The sequence below is a fragment of the Rhineura floridana genome, chromosome 1 (genome assembly GCF_030035675.1).
Source record: "Rhineura floridana isolate rRhiFlo1 chromosome 1, rRhiFlo1.hap2, whole genome shotgun sequence".
NCBI lineage: Eukaryota > Metazoa > Chordata > Lepidosauria > Squamata > Rhineuridae > Rhineura > Rhineura floridana.
In genome coordinates, this window is record NC_084480.1 from 26659156 (window position 1) to 26677092 (window position 17937).

Genomic DNA, 17937 nt, shown 5'->3' on the forward strand with positions numbered 1-17937 from the left:
CTGAAGGCACCCTTATTAGGCAAATATTTGTCATCCACAATTTGCGTTTCCTCAGGGCAGTTTGGGCTCTAGGTTTGCAGTGCCCTTGGGCAAGATACCCTCCATGCCCCCCCTCATTTACATCCTCACTCCAGCATGTCCAGGGGCCTCTTGTCTCTGCCCCCCAGGACATGAGTCCTCAGCAGGTGGCCAACCATGCCAGCCCTTGATGCTGGGAAAGCTCAATGTTACACTTGTATACATACAGCAAACGTGTTTGTCCCATTGCCTGTTTTGTTTGAGTTAAATTATAAATACATGTTCTTGCATACAGATGTTGTTTTTCCCATTTAGAATAGTTGTATAGTTTTCAATGCAGTGCCCAATTCTCACTGGAGCTTCCTTCCCACTGTAGCCTCACCATCAATCCCAGGCCTTTCCTGAGGGTTCTTCGACTCCCAAATGTGTTGGCTGCAGTGGGAAGAATGGGGCAGGAAAGCCTCATTTCATGAATGTCTTCCATTTTCATCACTTGTGGATGCAGCCTTCTGAATTCAACCACATTTTCTCCCCAAAGTAGTTAACCTCACATTTCACAGAAAAGCTATAAAGTAATTTGGAAGTACAAGTTTCATTTTATGACTTGCTCATTGACCTCTGAATTAAAATAGTAGTGCATCTAACCCTGTTGAAAGTAAGTCAGTTTTGACAAGGCATCCAAAAAAAGTTATGTTTGTTCTGGAAGAAACAATCTAAAAAAAAATGGCCAACTGCCTACTCACCAGTGAGCTGTTGTCCTCAGGTTCTCTCAGGTGCCACTCCACAAAGCAGTATATATTTACAAAGCTGGGACATAACAGCACTGAAGAAAGGACTGAATCAATTAAGAACAAATAAGCACAGGTGAAAGCACAGTTGGCTTTCTGTGTTAAGGTGGATTAGCAATGTTCTTAAAATCAAGTCTATAAGCTGTTGGATTCCTTATTAGATGCCATATACTGCATTGGTTGCTTGATTGCAACAATGTAGATGTCCAGAACCCTTGACTACAATGCATTTATTGTTATATGCTTTCATGTCGATTATGACTTATGGTGACCCTATGAATCAGCAACCTCCAATGGCACCTGTTATAAACCACCCTGTTCAGATCTTGTAAGTTCAGGTCTGTGGCTTCCTTTAGGAAATTAATCCATCTATTGTTTGGTCTCTCTCTTTTTCTACTCCCTTCTGTTTTTCTCAGCAGTATTGTCTTTTCTAGTGAATCGTGACTTTCCTTAAGCTGAGAAGCTGCATTTGATTTGACTTAATAAGTGCATGCTACTTCAACAACATTGGTGACCTCAGAGTGGGTCATAATAATAAATCATTGTTAAAAATTAATAAACATTTCCTTCAATATAATTACATCAGCAAACACATTAGGATTTGAGTAAAGCAAAAACACAGTTCAATAGGCTGTTAATGTATTTCAATACAAATTCATAAACATTTAAAGTAATTTATCAGATATAGCTGCTGAGCATCACACCCAGTGCAGCAACACAATCCCAGGCAGCAGCTTTCAATATGTAAAAACTGAGGAACAACTTAAATCTCACATGCACTAGAACATGAAAGAAGGGGCAAAGTCTGTGAGGAGGTTGCTAGGTGTCAGCATGAGAGGTGGCTCACTTTGGCTTTCTTAACTGAGCTTTGGAATTAGATTGCCCAAAGTCTTGCAAGATCTGTTGTTTAGTCCCATGGGGCAAGAAGTGGGAACTGGGCCTGTATAAGGTCTTGTCGCCTCTTGAATTAACCCCCTGTCAGAGCAAGGGAAATAGGGTACAAGCCATCAGGTACTTAGTAGCATGGATACCAGTCTCTCTGAGCAACTATTCAGAAGTTAGAAGTAGGCCCGTCTCTGAACTGGGTCCTCCTCGCTAGTCTTAAATGATGGAGGTATACTATGGTGTGTGTGTGTGTTTTTTAATTTGTGGCCTGTTTAATCTCGGATACTAGTGACTATTTCTTTTCCTTCCATCCTCAATATACTAATTAATGTTCCAAGGTGTATATGTAAGGGATGATGGGAGCTGTTCACTAGAAGTGGTACTAGTCTATGGACAGAATTCAGTTAGAACTTTTCCTTTATTTGTCCACAAGAGTCTTTAATTTAGTAGGTTGTATGAATGATTTGTTTTTGTACTAAAATTGAGTCTTTCATAACCACTTTATTCAGAACTGAAGTAGTATAGCAATAAGAGCACTGCAAAGATGTTTAACCATGTGCAATGTTTTTCTGTAGACTCAGAATGACTTCATGGTGATCTGCAATGTTGCAAAAATTTTAGAATTGGTAGTGCCACTCATGGAACATCCCAGTGAGACTTTCCTTGCTACTATTGAAGAAGATCTCATGAAGCTTATAATCAAATATGGCATGACAGTAAGGTTTAATTTCTACTTCTGTTCATCTTTAGTATCATGTAAAATGCTGTATTTGAGGAGCAATTAGGTAATGGTCACGTAAAGCTTATTTTATAGATGCAATGACTTTGTATTTTTAATGTTTTTTACAGCACTTTATTGTTTTTATGTTTACTGTATATTTGTGAGCTGCTTTAGATGTTAGTATTCTATAGAAAAGAAAGTTAGAAATATATTAGAATAACATGGTATTTTCATAATAGTCCTGGGACTTTTAAGGCTATATCATCTGCCAAAATAAGAGCAAGACGTTGATTTCTCTATTGACTACTTTGCCTTGGGGATTATTTCTAACCTTCTGCTTTGTTTCTAGGTAGTGCAGCACTGTGTCAGTTGTCTTGGGGCTGTTGTAAACAAGGTCACTCAAAATTATAAATTTGTATGGGCATGTTTTAATAGATACTATGGTGAGTTAATTTTTATGCAGAATTTCCAAATTTTATTTCAAAGTTAAGTATCTAGTAGGAAGAGACCAATTGTGAAGATAAGTTTTGTTCTTTTTTCAGGGGCACTTTCAAAATTAAAAAGTCAACATCAAGAAGACCCAAACAGTACTATTCTTACAGCAAATAAACCAGCACTCCTTAGATCCCTTTTCACGGTTGGAGCACTGTGTCGGCATTTTGATTTCGACCAAGAGGATTTTAAAGGCAACAGCAAGGTTAACATTCTATATTTATTCAGTTACTACTGTGTTAAAAGTACATTTGGATGGATTGAAATTCTGGGGAAAGGATAAATTTAGATGAACAAATTTTCCTATGTGATTATTTTTAAAAGGAACTGAATTTTTTCCAGGCTTTCCCCCCTCATTTATCCATACTATTTCCCCTTTAAACAGGTTAACATTAAGGATAAAGTGCTTGAACTGCTGATGTATTTTACCAAACATTCAGATGAGGAGGTACAAACAAAAGCTATTATTGGTCTAGGTAAGAACATAGACATTATTTGGGATTGGATACATACAGACTTGCCTATAGTGGAACTCTTGCTATCAAAGCTCTGCAAGTGGAAGGTGGGGGTGTAGAAGATTTCTGCTGATTTCCATTTCCTCTGAAGACCCCTACTCTCCCCCCCCCCAAAAAAAGTCTGCTCCAGAGTGTTGAGGGGCTTCCGGAACAGCATGGCAAGCGGCATTGGAGGTTTGCAGGAGAAAGGAGAAATCAGTAGCAATTGCCTTTCCTCCCTTCCTCCTTCAGGAGCCTCCACTGGATTAAAGTTACTTGGATGAACTGAAGGGGCCCTTGTGTTTGTGGAAGAGAAACTCTGGATCTAACCCTTGAAGTTATTTTACTACTTATTAGTACTTGGTTATGATGTTTCAGAGTGATTGCTGTTTCAATACAGCATTCCATAAGAAGTTGCTTCTGCGTTCAGATAGATTACTGTAAATGTTTGATTCTGTACAAGCAAATTTAACACTTCAGATCTACATACTTTCGTGTGGCCTATCTTAAGACAGCTAATATTCCACAGTACTGCACAGAATCTTTGCAAAGTGGACTTGAAATGAAGTTGCCTGTAAATATGAATGTGGTTACATAATAAACACTCAGGACTTTCTTTTAAAATCAGATTCAGTAAAAAGTTTTACCAAATTGTAACTCCTTATTTTCTTTCAGGGTTTGCATTCATACAACACCCAAGTCTAATGTTTGAACAGGAGGTGAAAACATTGTACAACAGCATTCTCTCTGATAAGAACAGCTCAGTAAATTTAAAAATCCAAGTGTTAAAAAACCTCCAAACATACCTCCAAGAGGAAGATACACGGATGCAGCAGGCAGATAGAGAATGTGAGTGATGAGCATTGCTATATGGTGAACATTCTAAAAATAGTATATAATATCAAGTAACTACCAACCAGTGTGGTGTAGTGGTGAGTGTTGGACTACGATCTGGGAGACCAGGGTTCGAATCCCCACACAGCCATGAAGCTCACTGGGTGACTTTGGGTCAGTCACTGCTTCTCAGACTCAGAGGAAGGCAATGGTAAACCATCTCTGAATACCGCTTACCATGAAAACCCTATACATAGGGTTGCCATAAGTCGGGATTGACTTGAAGGCAGTCCATTTTTTCAACCACAACTTAGTTTTCAGGCTCATCTCTGATGTTGTAATCACAGAGAGAGAGATGTATTCATTGAAAACTTTACAGGTATTGGGATGAAAAATTAGGAAGAATCTACAGATGCAGCAGAATGAGGTGGTTGAATGGACTGAAGTTTGAATGCAGTGTAAATAGTAAACTGCAGGTATAGAATCATATTTTTGAATGTTCCCCCAAGTAAAAATCTCTGTGCAAGAGGAAAAGTAGTATAACTGTGAAAGGGCTGAGCTAGAATATTTGTGTGTGTGTGTGTGTGTGTGTTTCTTTTCAGAGATTTTTTTGAGAGAGCATTAAAAAAGCAGCTACCACCTGCATTATGAAACGGTACAGTCTGCTCTTCCACCTCATCCTGTTACACGTGCAGACAAGGACTAAAACAATAGCTGTTGAAGTAGTTTTACCTGAGGACGATGGATGGCCCTGATAGGGATGATGCCTCCTTCTGGAAGGAGGTGTCATCTCTATCAGGAATGCCATGCATCATCCTCAGTAAACAGAAATTCATGGTAAGGCAATTTTTCATTTTCTCCTTCATTGGAGGCGGCTGTTCTGGAGTGGGTTACTCCTCCCACTTGCTTCAACAGACAGAGCTTATGCAAATTAGCCAAAGAACCTTTGTCCATGACAGTTGAAGGAGCAGCTACCCTCTTCCAGTTTCTGACCTGCTTGCACGGGAGTGGCAGGGCTTCTAAGGAGCTCTGGATCCATCTTCAACTTTACTTGGCATTTTGGAGCAATGTCTGGAAACTTTTTCTTCCCTCCCAAACCTGGAATTGGTGGTAGGTTCTCCTAGAGGAAAGGCTTCTCCCGGTAGTTAGGCTGGAAGGGGAAGTGCCTTCTAGTTTTCCTCCTCTGTAGTAAAACACAGCAGAAATGATACTTTGTGATTTCATATAATGAGATGATGCTTTGCTCCTGTAGAAGAAGTAATGAAACTTCTTAGTGAGCATTTGCAACTCGAAAACAATAAGCCCCTACATGTCCTGTTCTGAGCTTGAGCAGTATCTTTTGATCTTCAATAGACATGGCATTCCTCAGAAAAGCCCCTTTTACTGCCAGTCATGTCAGTGGGACGGCACATGCAGGCATATTGTCACATACAGTGCCTTGCAAAAGTAATCAGACCCCTGACCAGTGCTCTCATATTACTGAATTACAAGTGGTACATTGTAATTTCATTCTGTATGATATTTTATTTTGAAACACTGAAACTAAAAATCAATTATTGTAAGGTGACATTCGTTTTATGCTGGGAAATGTTTGTAAGAAACATAAAAAACTGAAACTGAAGCATAAGTATTTAACCTCTGTGCTGTGGAAGCTCCCACTTTACACAGATGAAAGAAATTGTCCTATTGAGGACACAATCACCTTACTATTGGCCTCCATCTGTGAACCATTAAAGTTGCTGTCATATTGTCAGGATAAAAACCCCACTACTGAAGAATGGTTGGTCAGGCTGTGGATCTGAAGGAAAATGAAGACTAAGGAGCATTCTACAGAAGTGAGAGAGAATGTAACACAAATGCATAGATTAGGAAAAGGGTACAAAATAATATCCGAGTGTTTGGATATCCCAGTGAGCACAGTTGGATCAATAATCAGGAAGTGGAAGCTGCATCATACCACCCAGGCACTGCCAAGAAAAGGCCGTCCCTCAAAACCTGGCGCTCAGACAAGAAGGAGACTTGTGAGAGAAGCCACAGTGAGGCCAACAATCACTTTGAAGGAGCTACAGAGTTGGGAGTGGAGTAATGGTGCACCAGTCAACCATATCAAGAGCTCTGCATAACATTGGCCTGTATGGGAGGATGGCAAGAAAGAAGCCTTTACTCAAAAAGTACCATCTGAAAGCACGTCCGGAGTTTGCCAGAAAGCATGAGAATTCCCCAGCTGTGATGTGGGAAAAGGTTTTGTGGTCAGATGAGACCAAGATAAGAGCTTTTTGGCCAAAACTCAAGGCGCTATGTGTAGCGCCAACCCAACACTGCCCATGCCTCAAGACACACCATCCCTACAGTGAAGTCTGGTGGTGGCAGCATCATGCTGTGGGGATGCTTCTCATCAGCAGGGACTGGGCATCTTGTTAAAATTGCAGGAAGAATGGATGGAGCAAAATACAGGGAAATATTGCAAGAGAACCTACTCCAGTCCACTAAAAACCTGAGCCTTGGGAGGAAATTCACTTTTCAGCAGGACAGTGATTCCAAGCACAAGGCCAAAGCAACATTGGAGTGGCTCAAGAAAAAAAAAGGTGAATATCCTACAGTGGCCCAGTCAAAGTCCTGATCTCAATCCCATTGAGAATCTGTGGCACCCTTTGAAAATTGTGGTCCAACAGAAGAATAGGCCAAAATTCCTCTGTGTGCAAAGCTGGTACATACCTACCCCAAAAGACTTAAAGCTGTTATTGCAGCGAAAGATGGCTCTGCCAAATATTAATGTGTGGGGGTTGAAGACTTATGCAAGCAACATATTTCAGTTTTTTATGTTTCTTACAAACATTTCCTAATATAAAACCAGTAATATGAGAGCATTGGTCACGGGTCTGATTACATTTGCAAGGCACTGTGTATGATCAAGAGAATTAGTAGGGAAAAAGAAGATGCTGTCTGTTTGGTCCTGACAATGCACACAAAAACTGGACTGGAGATTTGGTCAGGAAGGGGTTACGTACTTCTACTAAATAATTGCACATACTTTCTTAGAAGGCTTATTTCTGAACTGTGTTCCATATAGTATGAAAAACAATGTATGCTGTCTATAATGTGATAAAAAGGGTTGATATATCATCTTTGGTTTGCTTTTACATAGGGAAAAAGGTAGCAAAGCAGGAAGATCTGAAAGAAATGGGTGATATTTCCTCAGGGATGAGCAGCTCTATCATGCAGCTCTATCTCAAACAGGTCCTTGAGGCTTTCTTTCACGCCCAGTCCAGCGTTCGGCATTTTGCGCTCAATGTTATTGCACTGACATTAAACCAGGGTCTTATCCATCCAGTCCAGGTACGCAGTTGCATTATTAAGGCTTCTATCCTATAAAAACTTACTTAGGAGGAAAATAAAAATCTAGTATTAACAAAACATTTTGCATGTGTTAAGCATCTGGTTAACTGTATATGATATGCAAATTGATTTACATTAACAAGAATGCTTTAGACTAAATGATCTATTCATTTGCAACCTTAATCTGGACAATAGCAAATGAACTAGTTGTATTCATTTCTAGAATCCTTGACCTGTTATTAGGAGGTCCACAAAGGTTCACAGTTTGAAAAACTACCACCTGATAAGTGGTGGTGTGCTATTGCTGTTTGAGTGACTTCTTTAGATGTTATTGTTTCTTCTCTGCATTTAATTGAAGTTAAGTAATAAATTATGCAGTTTAACTCTGTGGTCACACTGCCACCCACAGACCTCTTTTTGTGTGTGTGTGTGGTCTGCAAGCTATGGATATTTGTAAGCCTATCAACCGTGAAGAAAATAATTGGATGAAACTACAGACATTGCAAACATCTGTGAATATTTTTCTTTTCTATTATTTTTTCAGTGTGTGCCATACTTAATAGCTATGGGCACAGATCCAGAGCCTTCTATGAGGAACAAAGCAGATCAGCAGCTAGTGGAGATCGACAAAAAATATGCTGGATTTATTCATGTATGTATATTTCTGTTTGTTTTGCTTATGGAGACTTTCTTGTGGGTTTAAAAATGTACAGTTTTAACGTGCCAGCCATTCAACGCCTAATGAATAGGCAGCAGCCTGCATTCAGGATGAGGGAATTCCATTTTGAGTTTCTGCGGCAGAAACATTTGAATCGCAAGATTTTTATTTATTTATTTATTTAAAATATTTCTATCCCACCCTTCTGCCCTAAGATAGGGCACTTAGGGCAGCTTACAAATAAAATCGCACACATACATAATAAAATTGTACACAATAAAAAACAAAAACGTTAAGAGTAAATTAAAATACATAAAATACAGTGTGTGTGTGTGTGTGTATTTCAGATCAGTCTTTCCCACGCCAAATATACAAAACTCTGTAAAACCAAACATATATATATGCATGTGACTGATTGAGATGGAGAATCAAAATATTTAGGCTACTTATCCAGCTAACTTGGGAGTCATCCACATAGAATCATATAATAGTAGAACTGGAAGGGGCCTATAAGGCAATCAATCAAGTCCAATCCCCTGCTCAGTGCAGGAATCCACCTTAAAGCATATCCGACAGCAGGCTGTTGTCCAGCTGCCTCTTGAACGCTCCCAGTGTTGGAGAGCCCACCACCTCCCTAGGTCATTGGTTCCATTGTTGTACTGCTCTAACAGTTAGGAGTTTTTCCTGAAATCTGGCTTCCTGTAACTAACCCCATTATTCTGTATCCTGCATTCTGGGATGATCAAGAAGAGATCCTGGCCCTCCTGTGTGTGACAATCTTTCAAGTACTTGAAGAGTCTCCCCTCAGTCTTCTCAAGGCTAAACATGCCCAGTTCTTTTAGATAGGGTTTTGTTCTAGTCCCCTGATCATCCTTCTTGCCATCCTCTGAACTCGTTCCAGTTTGTCTGCACCCTTCTTAAAGTGTGGTGTCCAGAACTGGACGCAGTACTCAAGATGAGGCCTAACCAGTGCCGAATAGAGGGGAACTAGTACTTCACGCAATTTGGAAATTGTACTTACTGCAGAGTAAAATAACATTTGCCTTTTTTTCAGCCACATCACACTGTTGGCTCATATTCAGCTTGTGATCAACAACAATCCCAAGATCCTTCTCACATGTAGTATTGCAGAGCCAAGTGTCCTCCATCTTATAACTGGGCACTTGGTTTCTTTTTCCTAAGTGTAGAACTTTGTAGTTATACTGGTTAAATTTTGTTCTGTTGGTTTCAGCCCAGTGCTCTAGTTTATCATGATCACTTTGAATTTTGTTGCTATCTTCCAGGGTATTAACTATCCCTCCCAATTTTGTTTCATCTGCAAATTTGATAAGATTTTTCTGCACTTTCTCATCTGTGTCATTAATAAAAATGTTGAAGAGCACTGGGCCCAGGACTGAGCCCTGTGGTATCCCCCTTGTTATCTGCTCTCAGTTTGAGAAGGAACCATTGATGAGCACTCTTTGAGTATGATTCTGTAGCCAACTGTGAATCTACCTCAGCTGTTCCATCCAGACCACATTTAGCTAGCTTGCTAATCAGAATATCATGCGGCACTTTGTCAAAAGCTTTGCTGAAGTCGAGATGTATTATATCCACAGCATTCCCACAGTCTACCAGGGAGGTTACCCAATCAAAACATGAGATAAGGTTAGTCTGGCAGGACTTGTTCTTGACAAATCCATGTTGGCTTCTAGTAATCACTGCATTTTTTTCAAGGTGCTTACAGATTGACCACTTTAAAATCTGCTCCAGAATTTTCCCAGGGGTTGATGTCATGCTGACTGGTCTGTAGTTTCCAGGTTCCTCCTTTTTGCCCTTTTTGAAGATAGTGACAACATTAGCCCTCCTCCAGTCATCTAGCACTTCACTTATCCTCCATGATTTCACAATGATAAGACTGTAGTTCTGAGAGTTCTTCAGCTAGTTCCTTCATAACTCTAGAATGTAGTTCATCGGGCCCTGGAAATTTGAACTTCTTCAAAATAATTAGATATTCCTTGACTATTTGTCTGTCAATCTCAAGCTACAGTTCTGCCCCTTCCACTTGTACTTCAAGTTTCCCAGGAGGGTCATAGACCGTCCTTTGGGAGGAGCCAAACTATGAATTGAGCACTTCTGCCTTTTCTTTGTCATCTGTTGTCATTTTGCCATCCTCGTTGAGTAGCTGAACCACCATTTCTCTCGTGGATGTCAGATATCTCCAAGGTGGTTGTGCTGCTTGCCCTGCAGCTTGGAGACAGGAAATGCCTAAGCTTCAACAGAAGGCTTTGCTCCTCTGTTCCTGTTGAGACCCAGTCCATTTCCTGTCTCATCTTGAAGCACATCCTCTTGTGGTCTCTCCCAATCTCTCCTTGCTGAGTTGTTTTTCTTTTCTCTGTCTTTTACTATGGGTGTACCTGAATAAAGGTTTTTTGTTGCTTTTAGCATCCCCAGCTAGCCTCAGCTCATTCTTAGCTTTAGCCTTCCCTGCAATTCTGGGCTTCCTGTCTGTACTGTTCCTTTGTGGCCTGGCCTTCCTTCCACTTCCTGCATATGTCCTTTTGACATGATGGGTTGTGTCTTGTGATTTGCCTATGCTAGCAAAAACAAGCTGGATTTAGATCCAGCCTGCATAACATGAGGCCATTTGACCATTACTTCCAAAATGGGGAACTGTGATTAAATGTGTCTGCTGACTAGGATCTTAAATCATGATTTGAGCTGACATTAAACCTGCTTTTGCATGTAAAAGGGAACTGTAGTTTGAATTGACATCAGTGCACAGAGAAGGGATGAAGGGGGGAAGTGCATAGGCTTGGTGCTCAATCCTGGCGTGCTAAACTTAGATTTAGCAAGCTAGGAAGGTACATACAAACTGGGCCTGAATTAAAATTGGAACAATATAGTTGCAACTAATATAGCATTGTGGTCCATGCAAGGTGAATAAAAAAATGTGAAACTGGTCCTTGGAGTGATTTGAGTTGGGCACTCCTTCCTTTTTTATTATATTCCTTAAGCCTCTCATTCTGGCCCTTTCCCGCAGCCTTCAGATTCTGTTTCATATCAAGCAAGTATGAAGAGGAGGGATGATGGCTTATCTCCTCCTTTTGTTTGAAAGAAACCTATCTCTCTCTGCTTATTACGTATATGTCAAATTGGTTCTTACTCTATAGTCCATAGAGAATATAGTTTCATTGCAACTACTGAAGAAAGCAGTGGAAGATTGTCTGCTGTCAGCATTTCAGATTTTGGGAATCTATGGGTATAATTAGTCCCACATATTCTTTTGTGGGAGCAACTGAAAGCAGGAGAATGAACTTCCTAGTGCATTTTTTCATTCAAAGCAGTACTGGAAAACCTTGACTCTAGTGGGCTGAAGTATACCATTGGAAAATACATGTGTGTCATGTATTCTCTTCCTTGGCTTAGAAAGTCTCTGAATAGACATTAGAGCTTTAAAACTCTCTAATAATCTTCCTAAATCCACTCTCTATATCAACGTGTCAGAATTATGCATAAGACTGCTATAAAACAATGTGAATGTTTTCAAAATTGTTTACTAGAAAGCAACTGGAGAAACTGAAACTGAGATGTCTCTGAGCTCAAATCTTTATGGCAACCTCTTTCAGTTTGTCTTAAACAAAATGAAGACTCAATTATCAATATTTTTAACTTCAGATGAAAGCAGTGGCTGGTATGAAGATGTCCTACCAGGTACAGCAAGCAATCAACACTTGTCCAAAAGATCCCGTGAGGGGCTTTAGGCAGGATGAATCCAGCAGTGCTTTGTGCTCACACCTTTACTCCATGATCCGAGGGAACCGGCAACACCGACGAGCCTTTCTCATTTCCTTACTCAACCTCTTTGATGACACAGCTGTGAGTCTAATGCAGACTTTCTATACTTTTTTTTCCAAAAGTGATTTTGATGAATTATTATGGGCTTCTGTGGCATACAAGTTGTAGTATAATAACCATGTTCAAGTTATGCAGTGGCTACAACTTTGGCATGTTTTTAGTTCTTTTATTGCCTTGAGCAGCTTTTCCTAGCCTAGCACCATCCAGATGTTTTGGACTATATTTCCCATCGTCCCTAACCATTGGCTGTCCTCGCTGGGGCTGATGGGAGTTAGAGTCCAAAATGTCTGGAGGGCACCAGGTTGGGGAAGGCTGGCCTTGAGAATTGCAAAGGTACCTGAAGATACATTCCCTTACAAGGTCCTAGACTGGGAACAGAAATATTTATAGTTTCTCTAAGTGTATGATTCCATCCTTAAGATTGACAAGACATTGCTTGGTGGGATTTGAGTTCTTGATCCTTTTTCTTGAGGGTAGTGAAGTCACACTCTTTCCCCCGAATACATTATAGCTTCCCTGGTTCCTTTTGGCACAGTACCCACAGTAGTTGGAGTGGGTAGAGGCATTAGGGGATAGAATCCCTTCCTGCCACATCTCAGTGGCTAAAATTCCAACGTCTGTGCATGCTCAGAACTTGAGTAAACACTATATATTCAAGGAGGAAGAATATGACATCTGTTTGAGCACAGAAATGGGGATTATTATGAATGGTTATATGTTTTTTACTTTCACAGAAAACAGAGGTGAATATGCTTTTGTACATAGCAGACAATCTAGCCTGTTTTCCTTACCAAACCCAGGAAGAGCCACTTTTTATAATGCACCATATAGACATTACATTATCAGTTTCTGGTAGTAACCTTCTCCAGTCATTTAAGGAGGTAAGTAGAATTATATTTTAATATTCATATTGTGCGTAGTTACCTCTCTGACACTATCTTCACGTGGCTCAATATGTGTCTTTAATCATTCAGCATGAGTTAAAACAGTGGTGACTAGCCTTTTGGGCACGCATACTTCTGAGTCTACACTAAGAGAATGCCTCTCCTGTGATCAAACTCTTTTGTCTGCAGCCCACTGTGCATTATGATGATTTTGCCTCTGGTTTGCCTATTTGAGCAGAAATGTAATATTGGGAAAGCCAGACAGGAGGAGCGTATGCCTGTGTGTGTATTGTAATCAGATCTATGAATCCTTTTGCTGCTTTCCAAAAGTGCCACAATTGTCTCCTTGTGCATTCCAGTTATGGCACCCCTGCTGCAGATTGACCACCCAAACATTAGGCAGAAATCCTATAACAGTATAATAACTGAGTTAAGCAGTGTTCTCTTTTATGGGACACATCTAATGGACTCTGAGTCAAAAATGTAATAACTTGGATCTGTGTACGGGAGGGTTCATCCTTTGAGTCTGTTTTCCAAAAATCTTGTCACTGAATTTCCAGTGGTTAATATTTCACACTTGTGAGTGATTACATGGTAGAACGGCCTTCAAATCACTTTCAGAAAGATGTATAATGGTGTTCGCTATTCTTCTAAAGCCCTTGTCATCTTCTTTCAGTCTATGGTGAAATATAAAAAAGAAAGGAAGCCTTCATCTGATGAAGAGAGTGAGAGTGAAAGTAACAGTGAGAATGACAGTGACAGCGAGGAGGAAATACACAAACCCCGAAAGTTACGAAAACGTGCAGGCTCAGATTCAGATACTGATGAAGAGAATGATATAAATGCTGTCATGAAATGTTTGCCAGACAATTCAGCTCCTCTAATTGAATTTGCAAATGTTTCCCAGGGTATATTGTTGCTTTTGATGTTAAAACAGCATTTGAAGAACCTCTGTGGATTTTCAGATAGGTAAGGCACATTTAAGTTTTGCTTACTTTATACGGAACCTTTTTCAGCCCAAGAGCTGCATTCCCTTCTAAGCAACCTTCTGGGGGCCGCATGCCAGTCGTGTTTGGGACTAAAGGGAAAAGTGGGAGGGATGATAGATGTGACTGTTACCTTTGTACAGAGTGGCTACATTCCAGCCATGCCAGGCATAGGCTTCTCCACTCTCTATGCAGGAGAGCAAGAACTATTACCACAGTTCAGATGCATTCAGATGTACAAAAGCACTCAAGGAGGGCATAAAATAGAGCTGGTGAGGACTGTTGGCCTGGAGAGCCACATTTGGCCCATGACTGATTATCCTCCAAATCCACATTCTTGAGATTTTGTTAGGGATTGAACTCCTTAGAACTTTAATGAATTCTGTATAACACTGATGTATCTAGCAAAACCTAGTGCCATAATAAACTTGAAATTTTGTTTTATTACAACACTAAGGATTTTGATGTATTAAGGAATTCAGGATAATTTTAATTATAGATACTATTTCAAGGGATATGGGAAAATGTTCTTAACTTCTAGCACTTGTTTTGTTTTCTTGACAATAGTAAAATTCAGAAATACTCTCCCTCTGAATCTGCAAAAGTATATGATAAAACGATAAACAGGAAAGCAGGAATTCATTTCCATCCAAAACAGACGCTAGACTTCCTTCGGAGTGATATGGCTAATTCCAAGCTCACAGAAGAAGTGAAGAGGAGTATAGTCAAGCAGTACTTAGATGTAAGTATTGAGATAATTCTGAATTTTCTTCTCTATCAACTTCATTATAAAAGGGTTTGAACTCTGCTTTTCTAAGTTTTTGTTATTTAGGTCAAATATGAACAACAATGGCTACAAGCTGAAACTGTTTTTTCCCCAGGGGTGAGGAATGGAACATGCTGATGTCCACTACAGATTGCCCTCTTCAGTTTGCTTGTTGGAGAAATATGTAGGCAAATTAGAGGCCGTTGGATAAATTGCCATTTATCAGGTCATTTGGCATCAGTGTCTGAAGAAGTTGTTAAACTGCACAATCCCAATCTGATTGAGATGGTTATATGTGGAAGCTAAACTGTAGGGAAAAACTACATGTGAGGTGTATCAGTTTGCCCTTGAGTCAAGCTTTTTCTTTCACATGTTGCCAGCATGTCTTGGTGTCGTGCTGTCCTGATCTGGATTGGGGGCCCTGTGCCTGCAATTTGCATTGTGTGTCTGGGGAAGCCTCTATTTACTCCAGTGGGAGCTTTTTCAAATTGCAGATGTGGGGGCCTGACCCAGAAAGACTACAAAGGGTGCAAAGAGTTAAAGCTCTCCCCCATCATACACCTGGGTCCTGCTGTGGATTGGACCTCCCACATTTATAGCTTGTACTCGGACATCACATATAGCATGGTCCATAATTTCACAAAGAATTAACATAGAGGCCTTAATATGTGGTTCTAAAATCATGCCCTCTTAAGACTAATTAAAAGGGGGGAAATCCTTGCTTTCTCTGAGAAAGGATTTATTGCATGCTACTCAGTACCTTTGTGTTGACCTACTGGAAACCATGTTTAACGAGTGCAGATTTAAAGTCCTGCAGTTTCCAGGTACAGATAAATGTTCTGTTGCACAGGATTTTGTCACACTGAGGATTGTAGATTGTGGGTACTGGGTTGTATTGAACATGTTGCCCCTTTCCCTCAACTATTTTCACCTAGCTACATTTTTCACCTAGCTACGGAAAACTGAAAATATACACTGTGTGTACTCCAGGTTGTTTTATTAAAGTTACTCCCCCCCCCCAAGACATGCACATAATCTTTCTTCCTCTTTTTATTTTCTGTTTTCGTGGCTCCTTTGAGGATGGTGCCTAATCTCGTTTCTAATATTGTTCCTTAGTTCAAACTTCTCATGGAACACTTGGATCCTGATGAAGAGGAGGAAGATGGAGAAGTATCAGCTAGCACAAATGCTCGCAACAAAGCTATTACCTCGCTGCTCGGAGGAGGCAGCCCTAAAAACAATGCAGCTGAAACAGAGGATGATGAGAGTGATGGGGAGGATAGAGGAGGAGGCACTTCAGGGGTGAGGCGGAGGAGGAGTCAACGTATTTCGCAGCGTATTACGTAAAATGATTTTATGTGCTTATAAATGTCAGTCTATATTAAAATGTACACTGAGTAATGTAATCAATATGAAAAAAACATTTTGTAGATAGAAATTCTTAACCATTTATACAACTTTTTGTAGAAAGTTTTAACAAAAACACAATAAAAACATAGAAGAGATTTTATCTAGCATAAAAAATTAATTTTCCTTTGGAATGTACTGTGTGTATCCTTTTTATTGTTGCCAAGTTTTTATGTAGCTTTATGATTCATTTGTATATATAATTTTATATATCAATAAGACTTAAAGACACGGGTACAAATTAATGTGTGATTTTGCAAGGATGTGTTAACCCCTTGGCGCTGGCGGTCGCGGTGCGTGTCATTGCCGGCAATGGAATGTGTGCTGGGAAATCCCAACTCCCGGCGTCAAGGGATTAAAAGCAATAAAAGCAATAATTTCACTCAAGTTCTTTTGTGTAACACTTCGTCTTTTTTCCCCTCCCAATGTTTTAGTCATTGAGAAGGTCAAAACGAAATTCAGACTCTACGGAGTTGGCAGCACAGATGAATGAAAGTGTTGATGTCATGGATGTCATCGCTATTTGCTGTCCAAAGTACAAAGATCGACCACAAATTGCAAGAGTAGTACAGAAAACCAGCAATGGCTTCAGTGTTCAGTGGATGGCGGGCTCCTACAGTGGCTCCTGGACTGAGGCTAAGCGCCGTGATGGCCGCAAACTGGTGCCTTGGGTAGACACTATTAAAGAGTCAGACATTATTTACAAAAAAATTGCTCTAACGAGTGCTAATAAGCTGACTAATAAAGTGGTTCAGACTTTACGATCGTTGTATGCCGCCAAGGATGGAACTTCCAGCTAATGCATTTGTTCATGCAGCCAAATTTTACAGGAAATAACAAAAAAAAACTTGAAATACCAACTTTCTGGCAAAAAAAATCAATTTAATGAAGAGTAAGAATGACACCTGGGATGCAGGAAACAGAAGGAAATGTTTGGTAAACATTTTTGTGGGAGCTTCCTTCGCTGTTGTGCAGCAGAAACTTCTCAGTTCATTTTTACTCCCACTGTATAATAGTTTAACAAAAATTGTTTATATCTTGAAAAAAACCTTTCTGTTTTAAAAAAAATAAACAAGTGAATGTTGGAAATTAGTCTGTTAATGTTCTTAATAAAGTGTTCTTGGAGTTTAACCTAGCAGCGGATGGCTTTCTTTAGCTTAGCCCAGTTTCCAGGGAAGCATTGTTTTTCCAGGCTGTAAAATGGCAGAATCTCCTGGATATATAATTTATTCTGTTGGGGGAAAAAAGCATGCAGTATCTATGACCTATCTGCAGGAGGAGTTTTTGTAAATGTAGATTTTGATGTATTAGGTCACCCTGAAATAATACAAGAAAAGGGATCCCCAGCAAATCTGGTGGAACGAATACTGCAATAAATTTTTTTACTTCTCTTTGTTACTTGTCTGTTTCCATTTGAATTTCTTATTGTAAAGATCTGTTTAAATCCATTTATATTATTTTGCAGTCTTTTATGTAAAATTTACTATATTGGTGGTTTTCAAAGCAAGACATAAATATTGTTTATACAGTTTGTATAGGCTGACTTCTGAATAATTGGTATCTTTTATTTTTATCCCTTAAAGGGTGTAAACACAAGTTAACTCCAGGGTTTTATTGTATCCTGCAATATTTAGTATTAACTATATATGATTTAGCACTGTGCCAAACACATTTTCCAAGAGTACATTTTGATATAAAAAGAAACTATAGTTTATGCCTTGTATGCTTCAATTTCTTTCTAATGCTGTCTATATGGCAATGTCCAAAACTTGGTGGTGGTGGTGGGGGAAACAGTCATCACTCTAGCCATGTATATACTTCACTTGGTTAA

The 17937-nt window shown here is 39.7% G+C and overlaps 1 protein-coding gene across 9 annotated transcripts in view; it reads left to right on the plus strand.

Annotated features, from left to right (window-relative positions):
* The window catches only part of NIPBL (NIPBL cohesin loading factor), a 227798-nt gene extending 210294 nt beyond the window's left edge, over positions 1 to 17504 (plus strand). For 6 of the 9 annotated variants that reach the window (XM_061616519.1, XM_061616509.1, XM_061616536.1 and 3 more), the window contains 13 exons: positions 2267 to 2407; positions 2762 to 2855; positions 2955 to 3109; positions 3290 to 3380; positions 4074 to 4247; positions 7378 to 7568; positions 8113 to 8220; positions 11884 to 12084; positions 12798 to 12944; positions 13624 to 13916; positions 14501 to 14675; positions 15816 to 16001; positions 16541 to 17504. In XM_061616519.1, the coding sequence (XP_061472503.1) occupies positions 2267 to 2407; positions 2762 to 2855; positions 2955 to 3109; positions 3290 to 3380; positions 4074 to 4247; positions 7378 to 7568; positions 8113 to 8220; positions 11884 to 12084; positions 12798 to 12944; positions 13624 to 13916; positions 14501 to 14675; positions 15816 to 16001; positions 16541 to 16906 (2322 nt within the window). In that variant the 3' untranslated portion in view covers positions 16907 to 17504. Of the gene's footprint in view, positions 1 to 2266; positions 2408 to 2761; positions 2856 to 2954; positions 3110 to 3289; positions 3381 to 4073; positions 4248 to 7377; positions 7569 to 8112; positions 8221 to 11883; positions 12085 to 12797; positions 12945 to 13623; positions 13917 to 14500; positions 14676 to 15815; positions 16070 to 16540 lie in introns of all 9 variants that reach the window. The other 3 variants (XM_061616556.1, XM_061616564.1, XM_061616573.1) reach the window with 3 other exon arrangements.
* The last annotated feature ends 433 nt before the right edge of the window (positions 17505 to 17937 follow it).